The sequence below is a fragment of the Protopterus annectens genome, chromosome 5.part1, assembly GCF_019279795.1.
Source record: "Protopterus annectens isolate FY-2018-M chromosome 5.part1, PAN1.0, whole genome shotgun sequence".
NCBI classification, from domain to species: domain Eukaryota; kingdom Metazoa; phylum Chordata; order Ceratodontiformes; family Protopteridae; genus Protopterus; species Protopterus annectens.
In genome coordinates this window covers 526,216,772-526,240,843 of record NC_056736.1, presented here as the reverse complement: position 1 = coordinate 526,240,843, position 24,072 = coordinate 526,216,772, and the positions used below count along the sequence as shown (strand labels likewise).

The following is a 24,072-nucleotide window of genomic DNA, read 5'->3' as shown; positions in this document are numbered from 1 at the left end:
CATTAAGAAGCTCATGTGCATCATACTACTTAACTAGACATGAAATGTAATCGTTTTGATGTAAATTGAGACACCTCTACTTTTTGTCTTTTTTTCTGTGCAGTAGCTAGTTTAAATGTGTCGAAGTCGTTATAGACCTGCACTGCCAGGGTGCTCTCTGTGGATTTCAAGCATGTCTTACTGACTCCACAGACATCTACATTCTCCAAGGTGAGGACAGCGAGAGGACTTTCTTTCTTTAGACTCACAGCATTGAATAGTATCACCTTTAGGTTATTCTGGGTTGGTTCTATGTTGAATGGTTTATCAGGTTGGCAATGGCAATGCTTAAAAAAGGCACTATGGGGTGGGCAAGGTTTTTGCCAAAATTCAAAAGCCTAGTGGGCTAGGTGCAAATCATTCCTAGCAAAGCACTGTGCTCTGTCAGCCATATCCTCCCAGGCTGACAAATACAGTACCCTCTTTGAATGATTCCAAAAACTAAGCCAATTATTAAAATCAGTTATTTTTGTTCATTTTGTGGCATCATCCTTGGAGAAAGGAGAATACTGCTCAACGCTAGGCTCATACCAGCCTGGGACACACAGTCCAGAGCTCCATCATGTCTCACTGCATATAGTCCACGGAGGTAGGTCTCACATAATTTACACCCACATGGAGTCATACTGGTAGTTATGGTTTAATGACCTAAGTGTGTGCATGATCTAGCAGATCCTGGCTCCTGATAGGCAACTGATCATAATCCTCTCTTGGTCAGTCTAGTAAGTGGGACATCATTGTGTCTTACAATGGAGTCTCCTTTGACCAGAATTTTGGATTGTGTGGTGATCTGCTTTATGAGGGTAGACATAGAGAGTTGAGGCTAAATATGTTTTAATAGGTTTTGCTTTTATAGTGTGCTTTTGAGTTTGCCGAGGGCACTTATTGTAATTATCACATATGGGAGGCCTTTAAGGTATTTGTTTGGCTACAATACTTTTAAGTGACTCAGCATATGTAGGTCTGTGTGTTTGCCCCATAGTGTGTGTGGTAGGTGTTGCATAGTGTGTGTTTCTGATAATTTGTTTAGTATTTGCAGTGACTGTATATGGCAGTATTGCCTCCACAGACAGTGTATAAGTACATTTCTCACTTACTGTATATATTGGTTAAGATTTAAGTAGTTGTCAGAAAACAAGAGACTATTTCTCCATTGTCTCAGGATGCCCATTTCTACCAGTCTGGCTACAGAAACAGTAAGAAAATGTAGATCCATGGTTTCAGGTATAAATATAGTGGGTTACAAGCAGAGTGGTATCAAGGGATTCTATGTTCCTCCTTGAGTAGCCATTGTGAGGGTAAACAAATGTGCAAGGGTGCTGTTTGGGTAAGAAGTACAATCCTAGTCTAATCTCACAGAACAATGCCCTCCTTTGTGCAAACCTGGTGGTTGATGAGCAACTACTAGCTCAGGAACTCTTAGGGGTATTATAGGAAAATTGAGATTCTAAGTACCTGCATTGATCCATGTCACAGGAACCAAGCAAAATAGCCCAAGAGCCAATAGTGACAAGCATATTCTAAGGATGCCTCAGTGACTTTCAATACAGAAGAGATAGTTTACACTACTCCTTCCAGTGGGCAGACCTAACATTTCTAACCTAGAACCACTAAAACGCTTCCCAAAGTGCAGTAAATAACCAAATTAAATAGTAAACCAAACTGACAACACTTATAATCAGGCAGAAGTACAGAAACTCAACAGCTGATTACAGTGGCAAAAACAGCACTTTAAAATAGACAAGAGAGCAAAAACTCTGCAAATAGCAGACAAATATAAAAGCATCGCTAGTATACTGCAATACAGAGTGGAACACAGCAATGTAAGGTAGTTATTTAGCTGTGGATGTATCTGGGTTCAGTTGCACAGTCAAATACAGTGGTAAAAACCATCATACTTGAAAGTAGTTAAAACTGCAAATAACTCTGTAAATAATGCACAAATATAACAGCAGCACTTACATATTTCAAGATAAAGTGAAAAGCAGCATGGTAGAGTACATATGTATCAGTGGATGTCTCTGGATGATGCACAGAGCCTTAGCAATCAATGGTGTTACTGTCCAGCATTTTCAGTGAAATCCAGTACACACTGCTTAATCAGAAACCAGCAGGAATCAGGGTTTCTCTGCTCCTTCTCTCACCAGGAGCAAAACAGTTGCATTACTCCTACACTGGCTCCACAGCAGCAGTTCACAGGCTGTCCTGTGATTGTTAGTCTAGCCCAAATGTTACATATTTTAAAAGTAAGCTGTGAAGAATGAATTAATCTGAATATTGCATTGTGTACTAACTGAGTAGAGTGATATAAAACAGAGACTAACTCAGACTTTAAGAGTCTAAAGGGACAGCCTTCCCAGTTTGAGCTCTCAGTGGCCAATAGAATAAAAAGATGAGATGAGACTGAAAGAACTTCTAAAGTTAAATTTGCAGTAGGGGTGGGCATCTGAAAAGCCACCAAGTTTAAAAGCACAAAAAGGGCTGAGCAGGTAGGTAGAAAAATCTTCATGCCAATAGATTTCACAAAACAAACAGAAAAGGCAGACAATAAATACATAAACAGAGCAAACAATGCAAAAAACAGCCCTAAATGGCTATATCAGCTAGTCAACTTAAGTGCAGGCACAAAGAAAGAAAGTGAATGACTTCTCTGGCTTTTCTTCTGATGTTAAAACTCCTGCAGAAAGTCAGACACTGAGTATATATGAATACAGGCCTTGAGTCTTATTAAAATACAAAAATAAGCTAAACTCTGTGTATTACGTGCCTGCAAGGAAACAAAATACATCCATCCACAACCCTTTTTTCCATTTTAACAGTGACGATTATCTACAGCCATGGTTTACACCACTGGGTGGCTAGTCCTGCTGCTGTAGTTCTTCCACATCACACACTCACATGCACATTCACACCTATGGCTGATTTAGAGTGTCCAATCAACCTACTGCATGTCTGTGGAATGCAAAAGGAAAGCAGAACACCAGGAGGAAATCCTTGTAAACACAGAGAAGGCACCCCAGCCGAGATTCAAACCAGGGAACCTCTTGCTGTGAAGTGACAACACTATCTGCTGTGCCACTGTGCTGCCAATAACAAATGAAAAATAATTGAAATTTGAAGCCCAAGTGTTAAAAATATCCCTAGAATAGGAGTAATTTATCAAACTCTCACCTACACAATCCAGGAAGCACAAAAGCACATGCCAACAGATTACTCAAAGCAAACAAATAAAAGAAGAATATAACCTTCATACACAGAGCAGGCAATGCAGAAAGCAGCCTGCAGCAATATCTTTGCTTGTTCTAAGGCCTTCAACCTAGGAGACCATTTGCTTCTTTTAGATGTTACAATCAATGGAGTGGGCCAATATTCGCTGTGCTACAATCAATGAAACATGCTTTGCTACTTGATAGAACAGCTGTTCAGCCATCATTGATATAAAATTATGTGCTCCAGACCTCTATTTCTAGGACATGCCTCTTCTCCTTGCATGCCAGTATGATGGATAATAATACTAGTTGTTTTTCTGTTACAGTGCACCATGATTCTAAACTGTAATACTAGTTGTTTTTCTGTTACACTACACCCTGACTCTACACTGCAATGCTAGCTGTTTTACTGTTACAGTGCACAATGAGTCTACACTGTAATACTGGTTGTTTTTCTGTTACAGTGCACCATAATTCTACACTGTAATACTAATGATTTTTCCCTGATTCCACACTGTAATACTAGTTGTTTTTCTGTTACAGAGCACCGTGATTCTGCACTGTAATACTAGTTGTTTTCCTGTTACAGAGCACCATAATTCTACACTGTAATACTAGCTGTTTCACTGTTACAGTGCACAATTATTCTACACTGTAATACTAGTTGTTTTTTCTGTTACATTGCACCTTAATTCTATACTGTAATACTAGTTGCTTTTCTGTTACAGTACACACTTATTCTACACTGTAATAGTAGCTGTTTTACTGTTACAGTGCACATGACTCTACACTGTAATACTAGTTGTTTTGCAGTTACAGTGCACTCTGATTCTACACTGCAATACCAGTTATTTTACTGTGACCATGCACCATGATTCTACACTGTAATACCAGCTGCTTTTCTGTTACAGTGCACCCTAATTCTATACTGTAATACTAGTAGTTTTTTCTGTTATAGTACACCCTTATTCTACACTGTAATACGACCTGTTTTACTGTTACAGTGCACCATGATTCTTCACTATAATACTAGTTGTTTTGCAGTTACCATGCACCCTGAATCTACACTGCTATACTAGTTGTTTTACTGTTACCATGCACCATAATTCTACATTGTAATACTAGCTGTTTTTCTGTTACAGTACACCCTGATTCTACACTGTAATACTAGTTGTTTTACTGTTACAGTACACCTTGATTCTACACTGTAATACTAGTTGTTTTTCTCTTACAGTGCACCGTGATTTTAGACTGTAATACTAGTTGTTTTCCGTTACAGTGCATTGTAATTCTACACTGTAATACTAGTTGTTTTTCTGTTACAGTACACCCTGATTCTGCACTGTAATACTAGCTGTTTTACTGTTACCGTGCACCTTGATTCAGCACTGCAATACTAGGTGTTTTACTGTTACAGTACAACCTGATTCTATATTGTAATACTAGTTATTTTACTGTTAGTTTACCCTGATTCTACACTGTAATACTAGTTGTTTTTCTGATACAGTGCATCCTGATTCTACACTGCAATACTAGTTGTTTTACTGTTACTGTGCACCTTGATTCAACACTGCAATACTAGGTGTTTTATTGTTACAGTGCAACCTTTTTATACACTGTAATATTAGTTGTTTTACTGTTGTAGTGCACCATGATTCCATACTGTAGTACTAGTTGTTTTACTGTTACAGTGCACCAAGATTCCACACTGTAATGCTAGTCATTTTACTTTTACACTGCACCATGATTCCATACTGTAATACTCGTTGTTTTACTTTTACACGGCACCATTATTCTACACTGTAATACTAGTTGTTTTACTGTTGCAGTACACCATGATCCAACACTGTAATACTATTTGTTTTACTATTAGAGTGCACCCTGATTCTACACTGTAATACTAGTTGTTTTACTGTTACAGTGTACCCTGATTCTACACTGTAATACTAGTTGTTTTACTGTTACAGTGCACCATGATTCTACACTGTAATACTAGTTGTTTTACTGTTACAGTGCACCATAATTCTACACTGTAATACTAGTTGTTTTTCTGTTACAGTACACCCTGATTCTACACTGTAATACTAGCTGTTTTACTGTTACAGTACACCCTAATTCTACACTGTAATAATTGTTTTACTGTTACAGTATACCTTGAATCTACACTGTAATGCTAGTTGTTTTACTTTTACACTGCACCATGATTCTACACTGTTATTGAGCATTCATAACTTGGTCCACAAAGTCCAAGCAAGTTCTGACACTTCCTGCCATTTATTAAAGGCCAGCCGACTATTTATTAAATGAAGCTGAAGTCAATGTCATTCTTTTTCTGGCAAACAGTTAAACACTTTTATAGCTTCTAAATGGAAATGGAAACACTTTGAGGTACTAACTTGAAATGATTTATTTAAATAGTCTACTACAGACACCAGTAGCAAGGACTCCTGTATATCACTCAGCTACACAATGCAGCCTGAACACTTGTGAACTCCCAGTGTACTATAGAGGTACTATGGGCAATGCTAGCTAATATTCTGGTAGTTAACACTTTATTCCAAAGACACACTGTGGATCTGCTGTTGCATAATTACAGTACGTTTTAAATCCAGTTTTTAAGTCTGCCTGAAGTTCAAACATTTTGGTTGTATGCATTTCTTATAATCCATACATGAACAAAGTAGAACAGGGTTGACTGAACTTTTTCTAAGCTCTCTGTACTATGTAGATTGTTCAGGATTGTGTCAAGACATAAAAGCATCTAAAAACATTTGCTGTCAAATTTATATTTTCATAGTGTTTTCATGTTTTCAGGTGTTTAAAGTTTCATATGAAATGCCTCAACTCTTGTAATGGAACACATGGGTTGATTTTTTTTAAGTTTTGGTTCATGCTGATATTTGAGTTTGTTAAACTAAAAAAAGATTTTGCAAAAGTATCAGCCATAAGAGCCAGGAAAAGAGCAGTGGTTAAGAATATTTAAAGTAAAATTAATATAGGGGGTGGTCAACTCCAGAGTCACTGTGTCTAAAAAAACATAGTGTGTAGAAACATTTGCTTTTCTCATAGGTCAGTCTAGTCTGTGGCACAGCACAAGTGCAGAAAAATACTTGATAGGCCCATATAATGTGGACAGTAAATACAATTGTTTTTTATCCAGTTTCTATATATATATATATGTATATATATATATATATATATGTATAAAGCTAAGTCTTTTATTTCAGCTACCTACATCCATGACACAAATATGATAATGAGATTATATATCAGGCTTCTTAAAATGACATCATCTTACTCATCCTTTGAATGTCATGGCTTATGTTGCTTTAACTTAAGACATTTAGCTGGTTCCATTGTTTTGCGGGATAAAAACGACCTGAGTCTGAGTAGTGACTAGGGGACCTGCTATAGCTGTCAGGGTGGATAGCAGGAGTAATGTGGCATTACTGGTTTGTGCATTTTTGGAGAGGAGGGTGTGGGAGCACATGCCCAGGACATACAGTTATGCTGTAGAGTCTCCATTGAAGAACAAAAACCACAAAGGACTCCATGGGGTGTGGGAATGAGGTATTATGTTACTTGTGATTGTGAATAACATACCCCCATTGATGCTCTCTACATGGTAAACTCTGGAGTGTATTACTGGTCAAGCACCATGGGGTCAAAGATAAAATAAGAAAAATATGACAGCTGCATAAATTACACCATCTTGTAGCTGACTTTCACCCTTACTGAAGAGGGAATGAATAGACCATTTGATCAAGAGGAGGGCTGATGACTGATGGCATCGGGAGAGAAAAATAGTGACAAAAACTTAATGATATTTAGAGGAAGGACAATGCTGGACAGGAAGTTTAATTCAATATCTTCTATAATTAATACTTTCTGGGAAAAACAGAACACCTGGGAAGTATTCTACTTGTGACTGTTCTGTGAACTTTTCATTTCCTCACAAGACTTTAACAGATCTAAGGTAGGAAAAACTATCAGGAAGTTACCAATAGCTTGAGTATCATGGCTCTGAGTTTTTATATATTTGAGCTGATTTTGTGATGACAGCCAGCAATCTCTCCATATGGTTAGACCAGTCAGGTCAACTCTGCTAATATCATCAACCATATTTTAGTGACTGATGACCTACAGATACAGCATTCATAATCAAAGTATGCTTTTCTTCTCCTATCAGTCCATCACATTTTATGCATTTTTCTGCATTTGAGAAAGAGCAAAACTTTGACAGGATAGCATGTGAACTAAATAAATATGAGCTTTCATTGTCAAAGTACAAGAGGTATAAAGCCTCTTATTGTCCCCATGCAACAATCCCACTTCCCTAATAAAGGGTAAACTACTTGAAGGTACTGGATATGTAACAGAAGTCTTAGAAGCTTTTGCCACTTGGTGAACACTGAGATTTTTGTATGCTAATTCTACAATTTATTTATTTATTTATTTATTTATTTATTTTAATAACTGGTTAAATGAACTGGTCAACAGACCTTTTTCAGCCACACCCCAGGCACCGTGGTGCAAAACACAAATAGAAAATTATATGTAGACTAAAGAATACACAGAGTCCCTCACCTTGATGGCCAGCAAGAATAGTGCAGTGACCACTATGCCAAGCCCAGGTATGTTATTCACTTCTACAAGTCTGCTATGTTTAGCTGGAGTACAAGAGCTTATATGAAGTACTCTACAATACTTCCACTAAAGGATACTCCTATTGAGGGACTTAAATGACTCTATTTCCCTGAGGTAGTGAACAAGTATCAACCTGTTCACTGCCTGCTCTCCTGGTTGGTCTCCTTCAGTGTATAGGCCACTACCAAATGGGTTGGAGTCAGTGGTTTATCCCAGTGCAGCTGGTTCTACAAGTGTGAACATATTCCTGACAAAATCCCATTCTACCCCTCATAGTCTATGAGTTCACTATTAAGTAATAGCCAAAGTTATGCACATTTACAATTGTGGGAGACACTGTATTTCATATGTTACAATGCCACAATTTAAATGTACCACATGTCTACACAGATGATGAACATTTGTAAATACAGCTCCAAATCTCCAGAAGTGGAAATAACAGTCCTGATAAATTCTTACAACACTGACGTACACATGTAGTACAATAAACTGATGTTAAACATACCAAGTAACCTAACATCTTAAGTGGTGCTTAATAAAACTGTCTTCTACTTTAAGTAGTTTACCAGTGCATAGATGTCTTTGGCCTCCAGTGATCGTCTGTGAAGAATATCTCTACGCAGCACAATCAGAAGGAAAAGTAATCCCAGCATGATGTAACCAATGTTACTCAGGATGTTGTTAAAAGCACTGCAAATACATGAAATGGCAGATATTAACATTTTAAATCATGTATACAAGCAGACTTTTCTTATAAAGAAAACATCAATATAAATGTCTGCTCCTTGCTTATCTTATTGTACATAAAGCATGTTTGGGACAAACATGCCTCATACATCTGTTTATAATAATAATATGATAACTAAAAAGATTATAGTTCATGAGAAAAAAAGTAACAATAACCTCAAGACTCCAAGAGGATGAGCACATAAGAAGTTGTAGTAACAGATATCTTGATTACCAGTCACATTGAGAACCTGTTAAAACACATACAAAAATCATTATGCAAGCCACATATATGTTTAATGTACCCAACATCATGTCTATAAGCATGCATTAGTCAGACAAAAGTAGACACACAGTGCATCACTTCATTTTACAGTGGGATCTACGTTGTTACATCTTTACAGTTTAAACAAAGGCAAAATACTTTATGGCACTACAATTTGTATATAGCTGAGGTCAGAATTAATTTATAGTTAATGTTAATTGGGAGGACCATTACATGCAAAGCTCCTAAACTACTACTTCAAAGCAGAATATGTTTAACATAAAAAGCGTTTACATAATACCAGCGTTAATATGTTGCAAATAGTACTTTGCACACTTTAGGGCATGCAGCGCCTTGAATGAAAACAATGATGGTGTTTCCATTACTGAGATTATTTCATATCTTTTCAAAGTAGAATGACTGGCAGACAGTCACTGAATTGCTTAAGAATTAGGCAAAGATTCATGGACTGGTTGCACAATGTGCTGTACCAAACAGCATCAGCAGTGATCGTGCAAAGGTTTTGGGTGATCCCAAGATACCAGTTACAGAAAATAGTGTTCAAAATTTTATGATACGCAGGGCATGCAAAAGAACACATAATGACATGTAAATAAGAAACCTATGCAAATAATCAATGCAGTCATATGCAAATGCAGGTGTTCAACTTGGTAGAGTGACTCTGAGGCATATAAAATGGCAACGTTGTGCACATATGCTCATCTAGATTGAATGCCATTACTTACAGAGTACGGGACGGGAACTTTGTTAGGCATTGCTGCAGCAGTAGCAACTCAGGAGCGTGCATTGGTGGCTGCCGTTGGAGCCAGTGCTATGGCTATGCTGCATGTCATTGCTGACTGTGTCAAAGGAGATGTTACAGGCAATAAGTCATATAGCACCTTCCACAGAGCAGCAGATAGCAGACTGCTTCATAACAAAGAGGGATACACTATGGGACCTAGCTGAACTGTGCCATCCATCAGTGGAATCGAGGGTATGCATGGTATAAACATTTCTGTGAATACTAACCATCCTACCTACAGGGACCTTTCAGTGACCTTCAGAAGATCTGTTAGATATATTTTATGTCTCTGCCTCATGAATACTTAACCAGTTCCTCAAGATCATGCTACAATATGTGGAGGAGAATATCTGCTTCCCAAAGACACCAGAGGAGGAATCAAGATCACTCAGGCATTCTATGTGACTGCACATTTCACTGAGATCTGGGGAACCACACATTGCATTCATGTGGCTATCAAGGTCCCTTCTGGTCCCGAGGGACAGAGATTTACAAATAGCAAGGAAATCATTCCCTGACCTGCCTGGTGGTTTGTAATTCTCAGAGTACTATATATATAACATGTCTATGCACCACCCAGGCAGCTCACATGGTGCAACCATATAACAAACATATGAAATATACCAATGGTTTCTGTGAGGGGACTTCCTGCAAGTCACCTTGTTAGTTACACAAACATAGTAGACAGAAGGGCCTATGCATTCACTAGCAGGCGTGCTGGGTGCATGCCACATATAGTGGTATGTCTTGTGTCTTACAGACTATGTCAGATATTCCTTAAGCCATGGATGATCACCCTATTCTCATCTTACTGTCATAGAACTGCTTCTTCTTCTTCTTCCTCAGCTTTAGTCCAGAGCACTGGTCTCAACTAATACTATTTGGCCACATTATGGTAAGGACATCCCCCTAGATTTATTTTCCTTTAAGCCTTTACTAACCAGAGAAGCGGTAGTATTCTGTTTATTTTCCTTTAAACTTTTACTGACCAGAAACAGGAATATTCTGTTCTAGTCACTGTAACATGTGTGCATACAGTTCATTTTGTAGGAATATTGTCAAAACAGCATAGTCACTGCTCCCCTCCTTGCAGTTCTGCCAGCTATACCAACTATGAAAAGACAAAATCAGGACAGTTATACAAAGTCAGCTTTATTAATGGAATCAATGTGTCTAAAATCAGCCCTGTCTATATATTTAGCCAAAAATGTGTCTTTCATCTCCTGTTTATTCCTTTCAAAATCCTCTAACAGCCTCAAATTCACCACCCCTCTCTCTCAGAGCACATGCCATCACTTTTCAGACTGAAGATAGTCCCTCTTAACCTTTTCTTTGAAAACCCTCAACTATTCTGTCCAGCTTTATAATGACATCCCAGAAATGTATGATCTGATAATTTCTGAACTGCAGCCTTTAAACAACTATCTAGCAAAATACTCCATTCTGTCATTTTATACCTTTGCCTGTCCTAATCGCCTTGCAGTTCAGACTCTTCCAATACAGTACCATGATAAAAAAAAACATAAATAATCCTTCCAAGACATTTCCCTCAGTCTCACTAATCATTATCATAGGGCTTCTGATATGATGACCTTAATTCTTCATCTGTCTCACAGTCTGCATCCTGCCATCTGTCTGAGGCACGTCATCTCCATCATCTCTAGCTTCCTCAATTACATTGCCTTTACTGCCCAGGTTTCTGTACCATACAGTAGTACTGGTTGCACCATTGTTTTATACACCTTACTTTTCAGCTTCTTTGGCATTCTTCTGTCATGCACCACTACACCTGACACTCGATGCCAGTTGACTGCAGCCCTTCTGATTCTGTCTTTGATCTTTTCATTCAGTTTCCTTCTCCTCAACCACCCTGCCAAGGCACCTGAAGCTGTTAGCCTGTTCCACTATTTTCTCTTCTACCTCAATTTCATCTTCTGATTTTTCTCATTTGCAACCATTATAACTGTCTTTTCTGTAGTTTCATTCAGTGTGTCTGTAATTTTGCATTGCAATCTCTTATCATTTGCTGACATTTTTGGTCAGAGTCTGCCTATAATCACATATTGTCTGCATACAGTAGCTGTGTTGATCTCTCCCCTCCTACCTATTTGCTAATGTAGCCCATTACCTGTATGAAAATCACTGGGCTCAAAGCTGAACCTGATGCACACCTACTCCCACTGGGAACTCTTCTGTGAGCCCAAACACTCTTTGTACTTGTGTCACTGGGTCCCTGTACATAGCTTACACTAATTTTACCAATGCGTCCGGGACTGAAACAACTATTTGTCTCACTGCAAATATCGGGTCAGTTGTGCTGCATCCTAATCTGAACCTGAACTGCTTGTCTCCCATCCGACTTCCTACTAATCTGCATATTAATGTATCAATCACATCTCCAGAACTTTCATGCAGTGTGACAGGAGTTTGATACCTCTATACTTCCCACAGTTGTGAATGTCCCCTTTGTTCTTCTACACTGATAATAGAATGCTTATTTTCCAGTCATCTGTGATATTCCTTTGTCTCTGTACTGCTATGAGTACCTTCTAAAGCCATTTCTCCCCTAAATCACCCAACAGCTTTATCATATCTACTGTGAGCTCATGTGAGCCTGGTGCTTTCCATGACTTAGTTTTTCTTAGCGCTGTTCTTACTTCTTCTAGGGTGGGCTCCTTTTCTTCTTCTTTCATCATAGGCTGTATATGGGACAGCACAGCTTCTGTGTGGTTTTCTTCCTTTAGAAGCTGCTGGAAGTACTCTTTCCATTTGCTGTTGATGATAAGCAGGTTGTTGCTGGCATCCCAGGTGCCTGATGACTATCTTCTTTATCTTTCTGCCTTTGTCTTGCAACATGATAGAGTTTCTTTGTGCCATCTGCTCAGTCACTTTCCTCAGACTCACTGAATACACCATATAATCAATTTCTGTGCTGAACTTTCTTCTAAGCGTAATCACATCTATGACTTAAGACCAAAACAGTACTTTCTCATATATCAGAGAAAATCCTGATATCCAGATCCACCTTCCTCTTGTGTTTCTTTGAATTACAATTAAATCTATCTACCCATACCATACCCATATTTCTAACATAAACATATAACATCTACTATCTACAAACATATCTTTCTGTTCAGAAAATTTATTGCTGGCATTCAAAGAAACAACCACAAGAGATTTAACCTTAACCTATACATCTAATATGACACATGACCAGTTGTACTATGGCCACATTCAAGATTCTCACCCACATACAGTTTGCAATAATGCAATTGCAGAGAATTCTTCATGATCATCTCCTATCAGGGGTCGTGTGTGACAGAAGAATGCCAGTTTACCAGTGTTTACCAGAGCTGCTCAGAGTTTGGCCTCCTTAGCCAGAGATCAGAAGTCAATCTGAAGATAATCCAAGGCATCCTGTGAATTCTACTGAAAAGCAAGTATTTTTATAACTTTCTTTGAACTTTTAAACTGTTTGCAACGGTTTTGCTGCCTACTTTAAACTGTTTTTATTGTTTGTGACTATGTTTTCTGCACTGCTGATTTACAGTACTTGAATAATTTATAACATATGCTAGATTCAGACTTGCTGAATCTAGACTGTTTGTCATTTTCTGAGAACTAAACCTGCCATCTTACATTAAGAGGGCCCTCCTGCACCCTTGCGGCAGAAGAGTGTGGTCAAGGACCCATATGAGTTGGAGATTGTTGGAACAAGGCTCAGTCTTGGGCTTTCCTATTGGTTGGATTCTTTGAAAACTGTTTTACTTAGTTGATATTTAAGCACAGCATTTGTGAGTAGCTGAGTACTTCACTACAGGGTTAGCACTGCCATGTATAGATGCAAATACTTACATTTTCCCTAGATAACTTCTAGGGAACCCTCCTAAGCTTCCCTGCTTCTCAGTGTGCAACTCATTTACACACTGCTGCCCAGACAGCAACCCAGCTGCACTTTTTGAGGCAGTGACATAGGTTTCTACCCTTAAAATTCCAAGACATTAGGTGATGTTACTAGTTCTACAACAGAACCTAGTCCATCTAGCCCACCCTCCACCACTTATTACAGAATACACCTGGCATAATGGAAGGTCGGTTTCCCACCATTCTCCAGCCAACCCAATTGACATGGGCATTCTGAGGAAATGTAGCAATTGCTTCATATATACAGACAGCCTACTACTCCTAAAACATGCAAATACAATATGTGGGAGATGTATCAATACTATATATCTGGAATCAATGCTCTCTCTCTCTCTCTCTGTCTCTCTCTCTCTCTCCCTCTCACTTAACAACAAATCAAACAACAAGCAGGTTATCAGCCCCCACACTACATCCTCCACACATACCAAGCACACAACAAATTACCCACATATTCAGAGGTACTCACTAGAAATATGCCAAAAGAGCAAAGATCTCCCAAGCACAAACCTTCTGCACACAATACGGTCCCAACAGCACCCACTACACATAATATCACATGCATCAGTGTCTCTTCCAATAAGCCCCTAAGGCAAAACATATCTAAACCAAATGTCTTGGTCATAGGCGACTCCATAGTGAGACACACAGATGTCCCCCTCACGAGGCTGGACAGGAGAAGATCACAGTCAGCTGCCTGTCTGGTGCCAGGATCTGCTAAATCACACATGCACTCAAGTCTCTCAACAAGTAATGTTATGACTCTGTCATAGTCCATGTTGCAGTGAATGACTTGAGACGTAGTAATGCTATGACTCTGTCATAGTCCATGTTGGATTGAATGACTTGCAATGTACCTCACTGGACTATACAAAGAGAGACATGATGGAGCTTTCAGATTATGTGTCCCAGGCAGATATGTCCCTAGCCCTAAGCAGCATTCTTCCCTCACCCAGGATGATGCCACAATACAAACAAAAAATGATTGACTTCAACAACTGGCTTAGCTTTTGGCATCAATCCAGGGGGATCCAGTATCTGACAGCCTGGGATGATACGGTCAACAGACCATACTGCTTTGCCAGAGATGGTCTTTACCTGTTACCTCTAAGCTTTAGGTTGCTGGGAAAGGTACTTGCCTCCCCCACAGTGCATTTTTAGGCAATAGAATAATAATAACAAAATTCCCGGCATAAAAATATCCTCCAGAAACAAAGTCTGTGTTACACTACTTAATGATAGGAGTCTAAATCAGAAACTGCACTCACTTGAAGCACTTCTCACCCTGGAAGATAGTGATGTCTGCACAGTCACAGATATGTGGTTCAAGGCCTCAGAGAGTACCCCAGCCACACAGGACTAAAAGAGAAGTAAATACTGTGGGAAGAAATAGCCAGGGAATTATTATTGCTAGGCTTGTATAGGCCCTAGGGCCAACAGCCTAGTACCAACCTATAAACCTATGAACCTATAAAATGCCTTCCACACATTCAGACCACAAAACGAACATGAAACAAACAAGGGAGGAGGAGTATTTTCATTAAAAAACATATACACCTTGAGAATGGTTAAACAGTATGACTGTAGAGTTACTCCAAGTCCATAGCCTTACTTTCTAAGGCCAAAAACACAGCCTATATGGGACCAGACAACATTGCAGGCTGCTTATTAAATGGTCTAAAACAGTAGTTAGTGGAACCGCTGAGCACACTCTTCAATCTCAGTTTAAGCATTGGCTTTGTCCCAGCTGAGTGGAAAACAGCAACCATAATACCCTTGCACAAAGGGGAGGTCTCTCAACCAACCCTGGGGTCTATAAACCCATAAGCATAACCAGCCATATCTGCAAGAATATGGAGAGAATCATCGTTGATCTTATCAGCAAGGATATAGGTGACCTTCAAACTCTTGACCCAATCTAGTTTGGCTTCATTAATGGCAGAGGTTGCCTGCTAAACCTGGTGGGCTTCTTCAAGAATGTCAGCAAGGCCCTGGATGAAGGCAAAACAGTTCACACTGCCTGTCTCAACCTAGCCAAGGCCTTTTACAGAATCCCTCCCTCAGGCATCATTGAGAAACTCACTTATCTGGGGATTAATCCTTGTGTTACTAGATGGTTTGCCAAGTGGTTCACAAACAGAACACATACAGTCAAAATTGGGGATGCCAACTGTATTAGCAGACCTGTTACCAGTGGTGTTCCACAGGGATATGTGCTAGGCCCCCTACTGTTTGGTATTTATTTTTCAAATAGATGGCCTGTGGCTTACCAGTTTTGCTGATGACTGCAAATTGGGTGCAATCATCGAATCCCGCAAAGATGTTAATATACTACAAAATGGGCTTACACAGACAAATGATTGGTGTCAAAGTCATGGGCTTAAACCAAATGCAAAAAATGCATTATCATCCCCTTCAGTAAAGGAGAAACCCCTGCTAATTACAACATTAATAATATCCCCCTAAGTTCAAACCCAGTGGTGAAAGATTTAGAAACGCAAGTTGATAGCAGCCTTAATTTTGATCATCTGGTGTCCACAGTAGTAAAGAAGGCCTTCTACATTGCACACCTCATAAGCAAGGTTATAGTATCCAAAGCTAAGGATGTTATAACTCCCCTGTACTCGGCTCTCATCAGACCAATAATAGAGTACCATTCTATCTTCTGCTATGTACCTCACCAGACATCTGCAGAAAATGGGGAGCCCTCAGAGGTTTCTCACCAAGAAAATTCAGGGCCTACAATACATGACCTACATGGACAGACTGAAGGCCCTATCACTTTACTCATTATCATATAGACTGCTTAGAGGCGACTTCTGCCTGGCCTAAAGAGCAGTCTTAGACCCTGCCTTGATGAAGCTGCTGCACATCCAGAAGTCCAATGGGACAAGATTCACTCACTCTAGAGTCTTAACCTAGCCTGTGATATTAATGGAACATGCTGCACAGATATGTGTGCCAGAGGTTGCCACTCCTCTGGAACAAACTCCCAATTCATGTAAAACAGAGCTCCTCAATGATAGTATTTAAATGTAACCTGGACAATTGGATGGGAAAGCATAAATTTACACTGGGGGTTTCACTTACATCCCTCTTAGCTGGTGCTGATCTTAGATTCGCATACAAACATAGACTATATATCTTGGTCCACAAGGGAACAAGGGTATAACATGGCTAGGCTTGTAGAGGCCTTAGGGTCAATAGCCTAGTAACCTCCTATGATCCTATGTTCCTAAGAAGCTGAAAAACAAGGTATACAAAAATGTAGTTCTTCCCTAACCCAGTTCCAGTGTAACTTGGACTGGTGGAAGGAGATGAGGAATCAGAAACTTATTCCTGGTCTGGTACCTATATCTCTATTAGAGAGAAACAACCTGTAAATGCTTGATCACCCATACCCAAGCCTACATATACCCCTTAGAATAACCATATGGTATAAAACATATCAGATATATTTGGGAACATTGCTAGGCTTAAAAAGCCCCCTGGGGGTATTAACTTAGTAGTTACCTATGAACCTGTGACTATATAACATCCCTCCCCCATATAATATGAACTTCTTTCTGCTGAACATTAGTAAGAAATACTGCATCCAATAAACCAATAAAATCCAATACTAAGCATAAGCACCATTTTAAAACTGCTAGTGTCCTTAAATCACTCTTAATACAATGTACATTTAAAGAAATATACTAAGCTTATCCTTTCCATGAACCACCTCTGTTCTTGCCTGTTTTAATCACATATTTATTTTCCGTTTATTGTTATACTTTTCTATAGAAGCATTTCCATTCTTTTTCTCTACAAATTCCTGACTTTCTTCAGTGACATCTTCAGAATTTGAACAGTCATATTTATTCTGCATAATAATGTACACAGTGCCCTACATCAATGTAGCAAGAGGCACATGTTTAAGTATCTTGAAATCCTGACTGAGAATGTCTGAAAATGGCTTGATTGGATATCGAGAAAGAAAGAAAGAAAAAGAGAAAAAGAAAGAAAGAAAAACAAACAAAAAGAAACAAAGAGAAAGAAAGAAAAAAAAAGAAAGAACTGTATCACACTGTCCCTGATATTTCGGGAATGTCTAACATTTTCACTTATAATATAGCTCCATCCTTCCTAAAATTGGTAATACTTTGAGAAAAAGGTTCTGGATTATAATCAAGAAAGAATGACATCCACTATGGATATAGTTTTCTTTTACTTCAGAAAATGCACGCTAAATTCATGTACTCGTATACTGTCAACTTTTTAAATTAATGATACTAACATTTAAAAAGTGTCTCTGACTTTGGTCCTTTGTCACTGAATATTTTTGGCTTTGTTTGTAATTCTTGTGTTGAGAAATTGAAGACTATGCTAACTTTTCACATTGTTGTATTATGAAATTACAATAAATGTAACTGTTCAAGAGTATATATTGGATGGCACAGTGGTGCAGTGTTTAACACTGTCACCTCACAGCAAGAGGTTTTCCGGTTGGATTCTCAGCTTGGGTGCCTTTTGAGTGGAGTCTGCACGTCCTCCCTGCATTTGTGTGGGTTACCTCCGGGTGCTCCAGTTTCCTCCCATGTTACAAAGACATGCATCTGGAGCATTTCTCCCTGGGCCTCCACTGAAAATTGACTTTTTCCAAGTTGGACCTTCCCAGTAAGCAAATGTTAAACAAATTTATATATATACACATTTATTTGACATTTGTTTATCAGGGAAGTCCGACTGGTATGAGCCCATTTTCAGTAGGGCCCCGGGGAGAAAAGCTCCATAGTACACATTAAACAGAATTAAAAAACTGAACAATGGTTACAAATATTAAGACAATAACAAAGTAGTACAATCTGTGAATACAATAAAAGAAAATAAGCAAACTATAAGGCAAGCAATAAAGTTGACCATACATGATATGCAAGATAGAAGAGACTTCCTAATATGCATGTTACATAATGATGCATGAAAAATATATAACAGAATAAGTAATAGGTCATAAAAACCATATACTCTTTCTGGCATGAGAACTAGATACTAAATTTCAGTCATAAATTCTGGGACAGATAAAGGTTAGTCTGAGAAAATAAAGAAAGGATGTTAGAATATTAAGGAATTAAAGAGGGGTGAAGCTAGAAAGTAAGTAAAGTAGGAAGGGAAGTAGGATATATTATATTAAGAGCGGAGAAGAAGGGAATAGAAAAGAGTACTAAGGTGGCAAGGAGCGTGGGCAGATCCAGTTATTGGTTAGATGTTCTTTCAGCCTAGACTTGGAATAGTAGTGGGTTGTACAGTGGATATAAAAAGTTTACACACTCCTGTTAAAATGCCAGGTTTTTATGATATAAAAAAATGAGACCACAATAAATAATTTCAAAACTTTTCCAACCTTTAATGTGACCTATAACCTGTACAATTCAAATGAAAAACCAAACAAATCTGTTAGCGGAAAAATATAAAAAAATAAAAAAGTACAATATACTGGTTGCATAAGTGGGCACATCCTTAAAGTAATACTTTGTTGAAGCACCTTTTGATTTAATTACAACATTCAGTCTTCTTGAGTACACACCTGCCATCAATTAAAGAGACTCTGATTAACCCCAAATAAAGTTCAGCTGTCCTAGTAGAATTTTCCTGACATTTACTCAATTGCCTGCTACAGCAAAAGCCATGGTTCGCAGAGAGCTTACAAAGCATCAAAGGGATCTCATTGTCTAAAGGTATCAGCCAGGAGAGGGGTACAAAAACATATCTGCAGCACTGGATATACCATGGAACACAGTGAAGGCAGTCATCAAAAAGTGGAGAAAATATGGGACAACAGTGATGTTGTAAAGAACTGGACGTCCCTCCAAAATTAATGAAAAGACAAGACAAAAACTGGTCAGGGAGGCTGCCAAGAGACCTTCAGCAACACTGAAGGAGTTGCAGGAATTTCTGGCAAATACTGGTTGTGTACAACATGTGACAACAATCTCCCGTATTCTCCATATGTCTGGGATATGGGGTAGGGTTGCAAGAAGGAACCTTTTTCTTATACCAAAATACATCCAGACCCAGCTAAAAATTGCAAAACAATACATCAAGTCTCCCAAAAGCATGTGGGAAAATGTGTTATGGTCTGATGAGACCAAGGCTGAACTTTTTGGCCACAATTCCAAAAGATACATTTGGCACAAAAACAACACTTCGCATCACCAAAGGAACACCATCCCCATGGTAAAACATGGTGGTGGCAGTATCATGCTTTGGGGTTGTTTTTCCTTCGGCTAGAACTGGGGCTTTAGTCAAGGTGGAAAGAATTATGAACAGTTCAAAATATCAGTCACTTTTGGCCCAAAACCTTCAGGCATCTGCTAGAAAGATGAAGATGAAGAGGAATTTTACCGTTCAGCATGACAATAACCCCAATAATACATCCAAATCAACAAAAGAATGGCTTCACCAGAAGAAAATTAAAGTTTTGGAATGGCCCAGCCAGAGCCCAGACCTAACTCCAACAGAAAATTTGTGGGGTGATTTGAAGAGGGCTGTGCACAAGAGATGCCCTTGCAATCTAAAAGATTTGGAGCACTTTTGCAAGGAAGAGTGGACAAATATTGCCAAGTCAAAATGTGTCATGCTGATAGACTCCTACCCAAGAAGACAGAATGTTGTAATTAAATCAAAAGGTGCTTCAACAAAGTATTAGTTTAGGGGTGTGTACAATTATGCAACCAGCTCATTTTACATTTTTTATTTGTTATATTTTTCCCCTGACAGAACTGCTTGTTTTCCAATTGAATTGTACAGGTTATGGGTCACATTAAAGGTGGGAAAAGTTTTGAAATGTTGTGATCTCATTTTTTTATATCATAAAAATCTGGCATTTTAACAGGTCTGTGTAAACTTTTTATATCCACTGTAAGTCAGATTGCACCTGGAATGCTATTGCATGATCCGGCAATACATTGAGAGTACAGACTAACCCTGTTAGATCTTTGAGGTTTGTAAATAGTAGATATTTGTGAGAGGAGTGTAGGTCATGAGATGGAATATAGTGCTGAAGTAGTGATGATGTAGTTTGCAAAAATGAGGAGTTGTACAAGTATTTTGTGAGTTCATCTTAGTTGATTAAAGGTGAGAAGGCAAGGTAGTTCGAGTCAATTTAGGGACTTGATAGCAGAGCAGTGGTGAGAGTAGTGGGCCTGCCATGTGGCAAATTTAGCTATTTTATTATAATATTGACTAAATTTTGCTCTAAGGGAAGAGTGAAGCTTGGTTATAATAGGTGAAGCATATAGAAGGGAGGGTAAGAGATTGGTGGTGGCAAGGGTTACTCCTGTGGAGTTAGAGATACATTTCTTAGCCTTATACATCATACCCAATTTTTGAATAGGTTTTTTTTTTTTTTTTTTTGCTATTATGTAGGTCATACTTAAGATTGTTGTCAATACTTACACCTAACAGTTTTGTATGTGAAACCACAGCAACTGAAGTATTGTTCGGAGAAGTAATAGCAAAGTAAGAGGTATCTGGAGAAAACTGTTTTGGTAAAAATAGTAGAAGTGTAGATTTTTTGGGGGTTAAGTAGTAAATGGTTGTTGGCGAGCCAAGACTCAATGGAATTCAATAAACAAGGGTATGGCATCTAAGTCTAAGGAAATCATTGTTCCACTGAATTCAGCATTCATCAGACCTATCATAGGTTCATAGGTGTGTACTAGGCTAATGGCCCTGCAGCTTTTACAAGCCTAGCCTATAGGATTACCCTGGCATCATGCTATCCGACCATAGTTCCCAGTGCCTCTGTCGAGTAAAGCCACTGGAGTGATCCCTGGGGTGAACTTTCTATTTCCCATTCACTCATCAAGATTTCTCTTGAAGAGGGCCACTGAGGTGCTCTGCTTGACATGTATGGGAAGACTATTCCATAGCATGGCCAGTCTCTGGGTTATGAACCTGTCCCTCCAGCATGTTTTCTTGATTTTGCTAATGAGGTTGCAGTTTCTGGAGTGTGTGGTGTGGATGGATTGGGATTTCTTTAGATATAGCATTTCTAACAGATCTGGGTCAGACATGGCTTTGTAAGTCAAGCAGAGATCACTTCTAAGTAGGCGATATGAGACAGAGAATAGTTGGAGTTTTTTGAGTCTGTCCACTGGAGCTTTTCTCCCCGGGCCTTCGCTGAAAATGGACATGCATCCAGTCGGACTATCCCGGTCAACAAATGTAAAATAAAAAAAATAAAAATATAGGACAAAAGTTTAAGGCCTAGGATCCTCTTTGTGAGGGACTTTTGCAGCCTCTGCAGTTGTTGTAGGTGTTTAGTGAGGTACATGCCAAATGGGGCATTGTACTCCATGATTGGCCTAATGAGGGAAGAGTTGAGGGAGACAATGACCTCTTTCTTCCTGGATGCAAAATCCGTAGTAATAAGATGTGCCACATAGAAGGACTTTCTGACCACAGTAGTAATGTGGTGATCGAAAGAGAAGTTGCTGTCAACCTGTGTTCCCAGATCTCTTAAAATGCCTTCTATGTTCAGTGGACTACCATCAATGTGGTAATTCATGGGAGCTGGGTTTTTTCCCAAAGGGGATGATGACACATTTTTTGGCATTGAGCTTAAGGCCATGGTTCTGACACCAGTCGCTGGTCTCAGTGAGGCCTTTCTGTAGGATGCCAACATCACTTGGGGAGTTAATAATAGCTCCCAACTTGCAATCATCTGTGGACTTTGTTAGCCAGAGTCCCTTTGTGTTGGCCTGGACTTCAGAGAAGTAGATACCAAACAGGAGAGGACCCAGGACCGAACCCTGTGGGACTCCACTCATGACTGGTCAGCAGTCTGACTTGGAGTCAGCTACTTTCACACTGTGGGTTCTATCTGAGACCCAGTTTGCAACCCACCTATTGATACAGGGGTTGATGCCTAGCTTAGTGAGATTTTCTATGATTCCTGAATGGAGAATGGCATCAAAGGCCTTGGCTAGATCAAGGTAGGCTGTATGAACCACCTTGCCTTCATCCACAGCGCTGGTGACTGACTCAAAGAAGTTCACCAAGTTGAGCAGGCATGATCTACCCTTCACAAAACCAAACTGTGTGGGATCCAGAGTTTGGAGATTCCCTATATCCTTGTTTATTAGGTACATGATGATGCGTTCCATAGCTTTGCATATCAGACACATTAGGCTAATGGGGAAATAGTTCCCAGGGTCTGTAGTTGTTCCTCCTTTGTGGAGAGAGATGACTGTAGCAGTGCGCCATTCATTAGGGACAAAGCCTGAGGTGAGGCTGTGGTTGAACAGGGCACACAGGTGAGGTGACAGTTCACTCTGTAGTTCATGTAGAACACAGACAGGGATATTGTCAGGTCCCATAGATGCTGTATTCTTAGCCTTGGACAGTGTTGTTTTAACCTGTGAAGCAGTAATACTGGGTGCCTGGCAATCTACTGGCATTGTGATTGGTCCATTGGGGGAGAGAGGGGTAAAGTTGGCACTGAATCTGTCGGCCAGTATATTGGCAATATCTGTTGGCTCGGTATAGGAGGTACCATTGTGCAGTAGCTCAGAGCAAATCTGGGTATTGCCATGGAGATTCTTTACATAACTATAGAAGGCCTTGTGGTTGTCTTTACTATCTGCTGCAATTCTATTTTCATAGCTAGCTTTAGAAGATTTGATGAGGGATCTCAAGATTTTGTTGAGGCTGATAAGGGAGTTTTTCCAGTCTTGGGACTTCACCTTATTCTGCATCAGTTTCTTCCTTCTGTTGTAGAGTTTGTTTATGGCAGGGGACCACCAAACTGGCTTCCTTTTTTTGGAGGAGAGCGTCTTGGTTCTATTGGGTATGGTGAGATCCAAGCATTTATGTACGTGTTCGTACAGTGCATTGATATATGATTCGGAGGTCATGCAACTATTATCCATTTGCAGGAGTGCCGTGAAGTTAGCCACCTCTGTTTTTAGGAGCCCAAAGTTAGCTTTGGAGAAGTTTTTCATGGTGGTTACCTTTGTGGGGGGGTGGGTGGATTTCCAAGGTGCGTGAGTACAATGTCCCCTTTAGAATGTACCTAATCAAGCATATCCACCAACTGGAATATCCACAAGGGTTCCTAACGAAAAGAATACAGGGCATAAATAAAATGCCCTGTGTAGAGCACCTCAAGGCCCTATCCCTGTATTCTGTCTCCTACAGGCTTTTGAGGGGAGATTTATGCCTGGCATACAGGACATTGTCAGACCCCACTCTGATGGACCTCCTGCATATGCACAAAACAAACAGCACCAGAATTACCCATTCTAAAGACTTAAACCTTCCCTGTGATATAAATAGGACCTGCTGGAGAGATAGGTATGTATCCTAGAGACTACCACATCTATGGAACAGGCTCTCCATCCATGTGAAGTAGAGTTCTTCCCTAACCCAATTCAAGAGCACCTTGGACAATTGGATGGGAAACCGGAAATTCATCCCTG

General features: G+C 39.4%; 1 protein-coding gene across 1 annotated transcript in view; it reads right to left on the bottom strand.

The window, feature by feature from the left end:
* Nucleotides 1-24,072, bottom strand: part of SIDT1 (SID1 transmembrane family member 1) — an 853,551-nt gene that overhangs the window by 393,340 nt on the left and 436,139 nt on the right. The window contains exons 15-16 of the mRNA XM_044073143.1: nt 8,799-8,872; nt 8,462-8,585 (exon numbers count right to left, since the gene is read on the bottom strand). Coding sequence (XP_043929078.1) covers nt 8,462-8,585; nt 8,799-8,872 — 198 coding nt within the window. The remainder of the gene's footprint in view (nt 1-8,461; nt 8,586-8,798; nt 8,873-24,072) is intronic.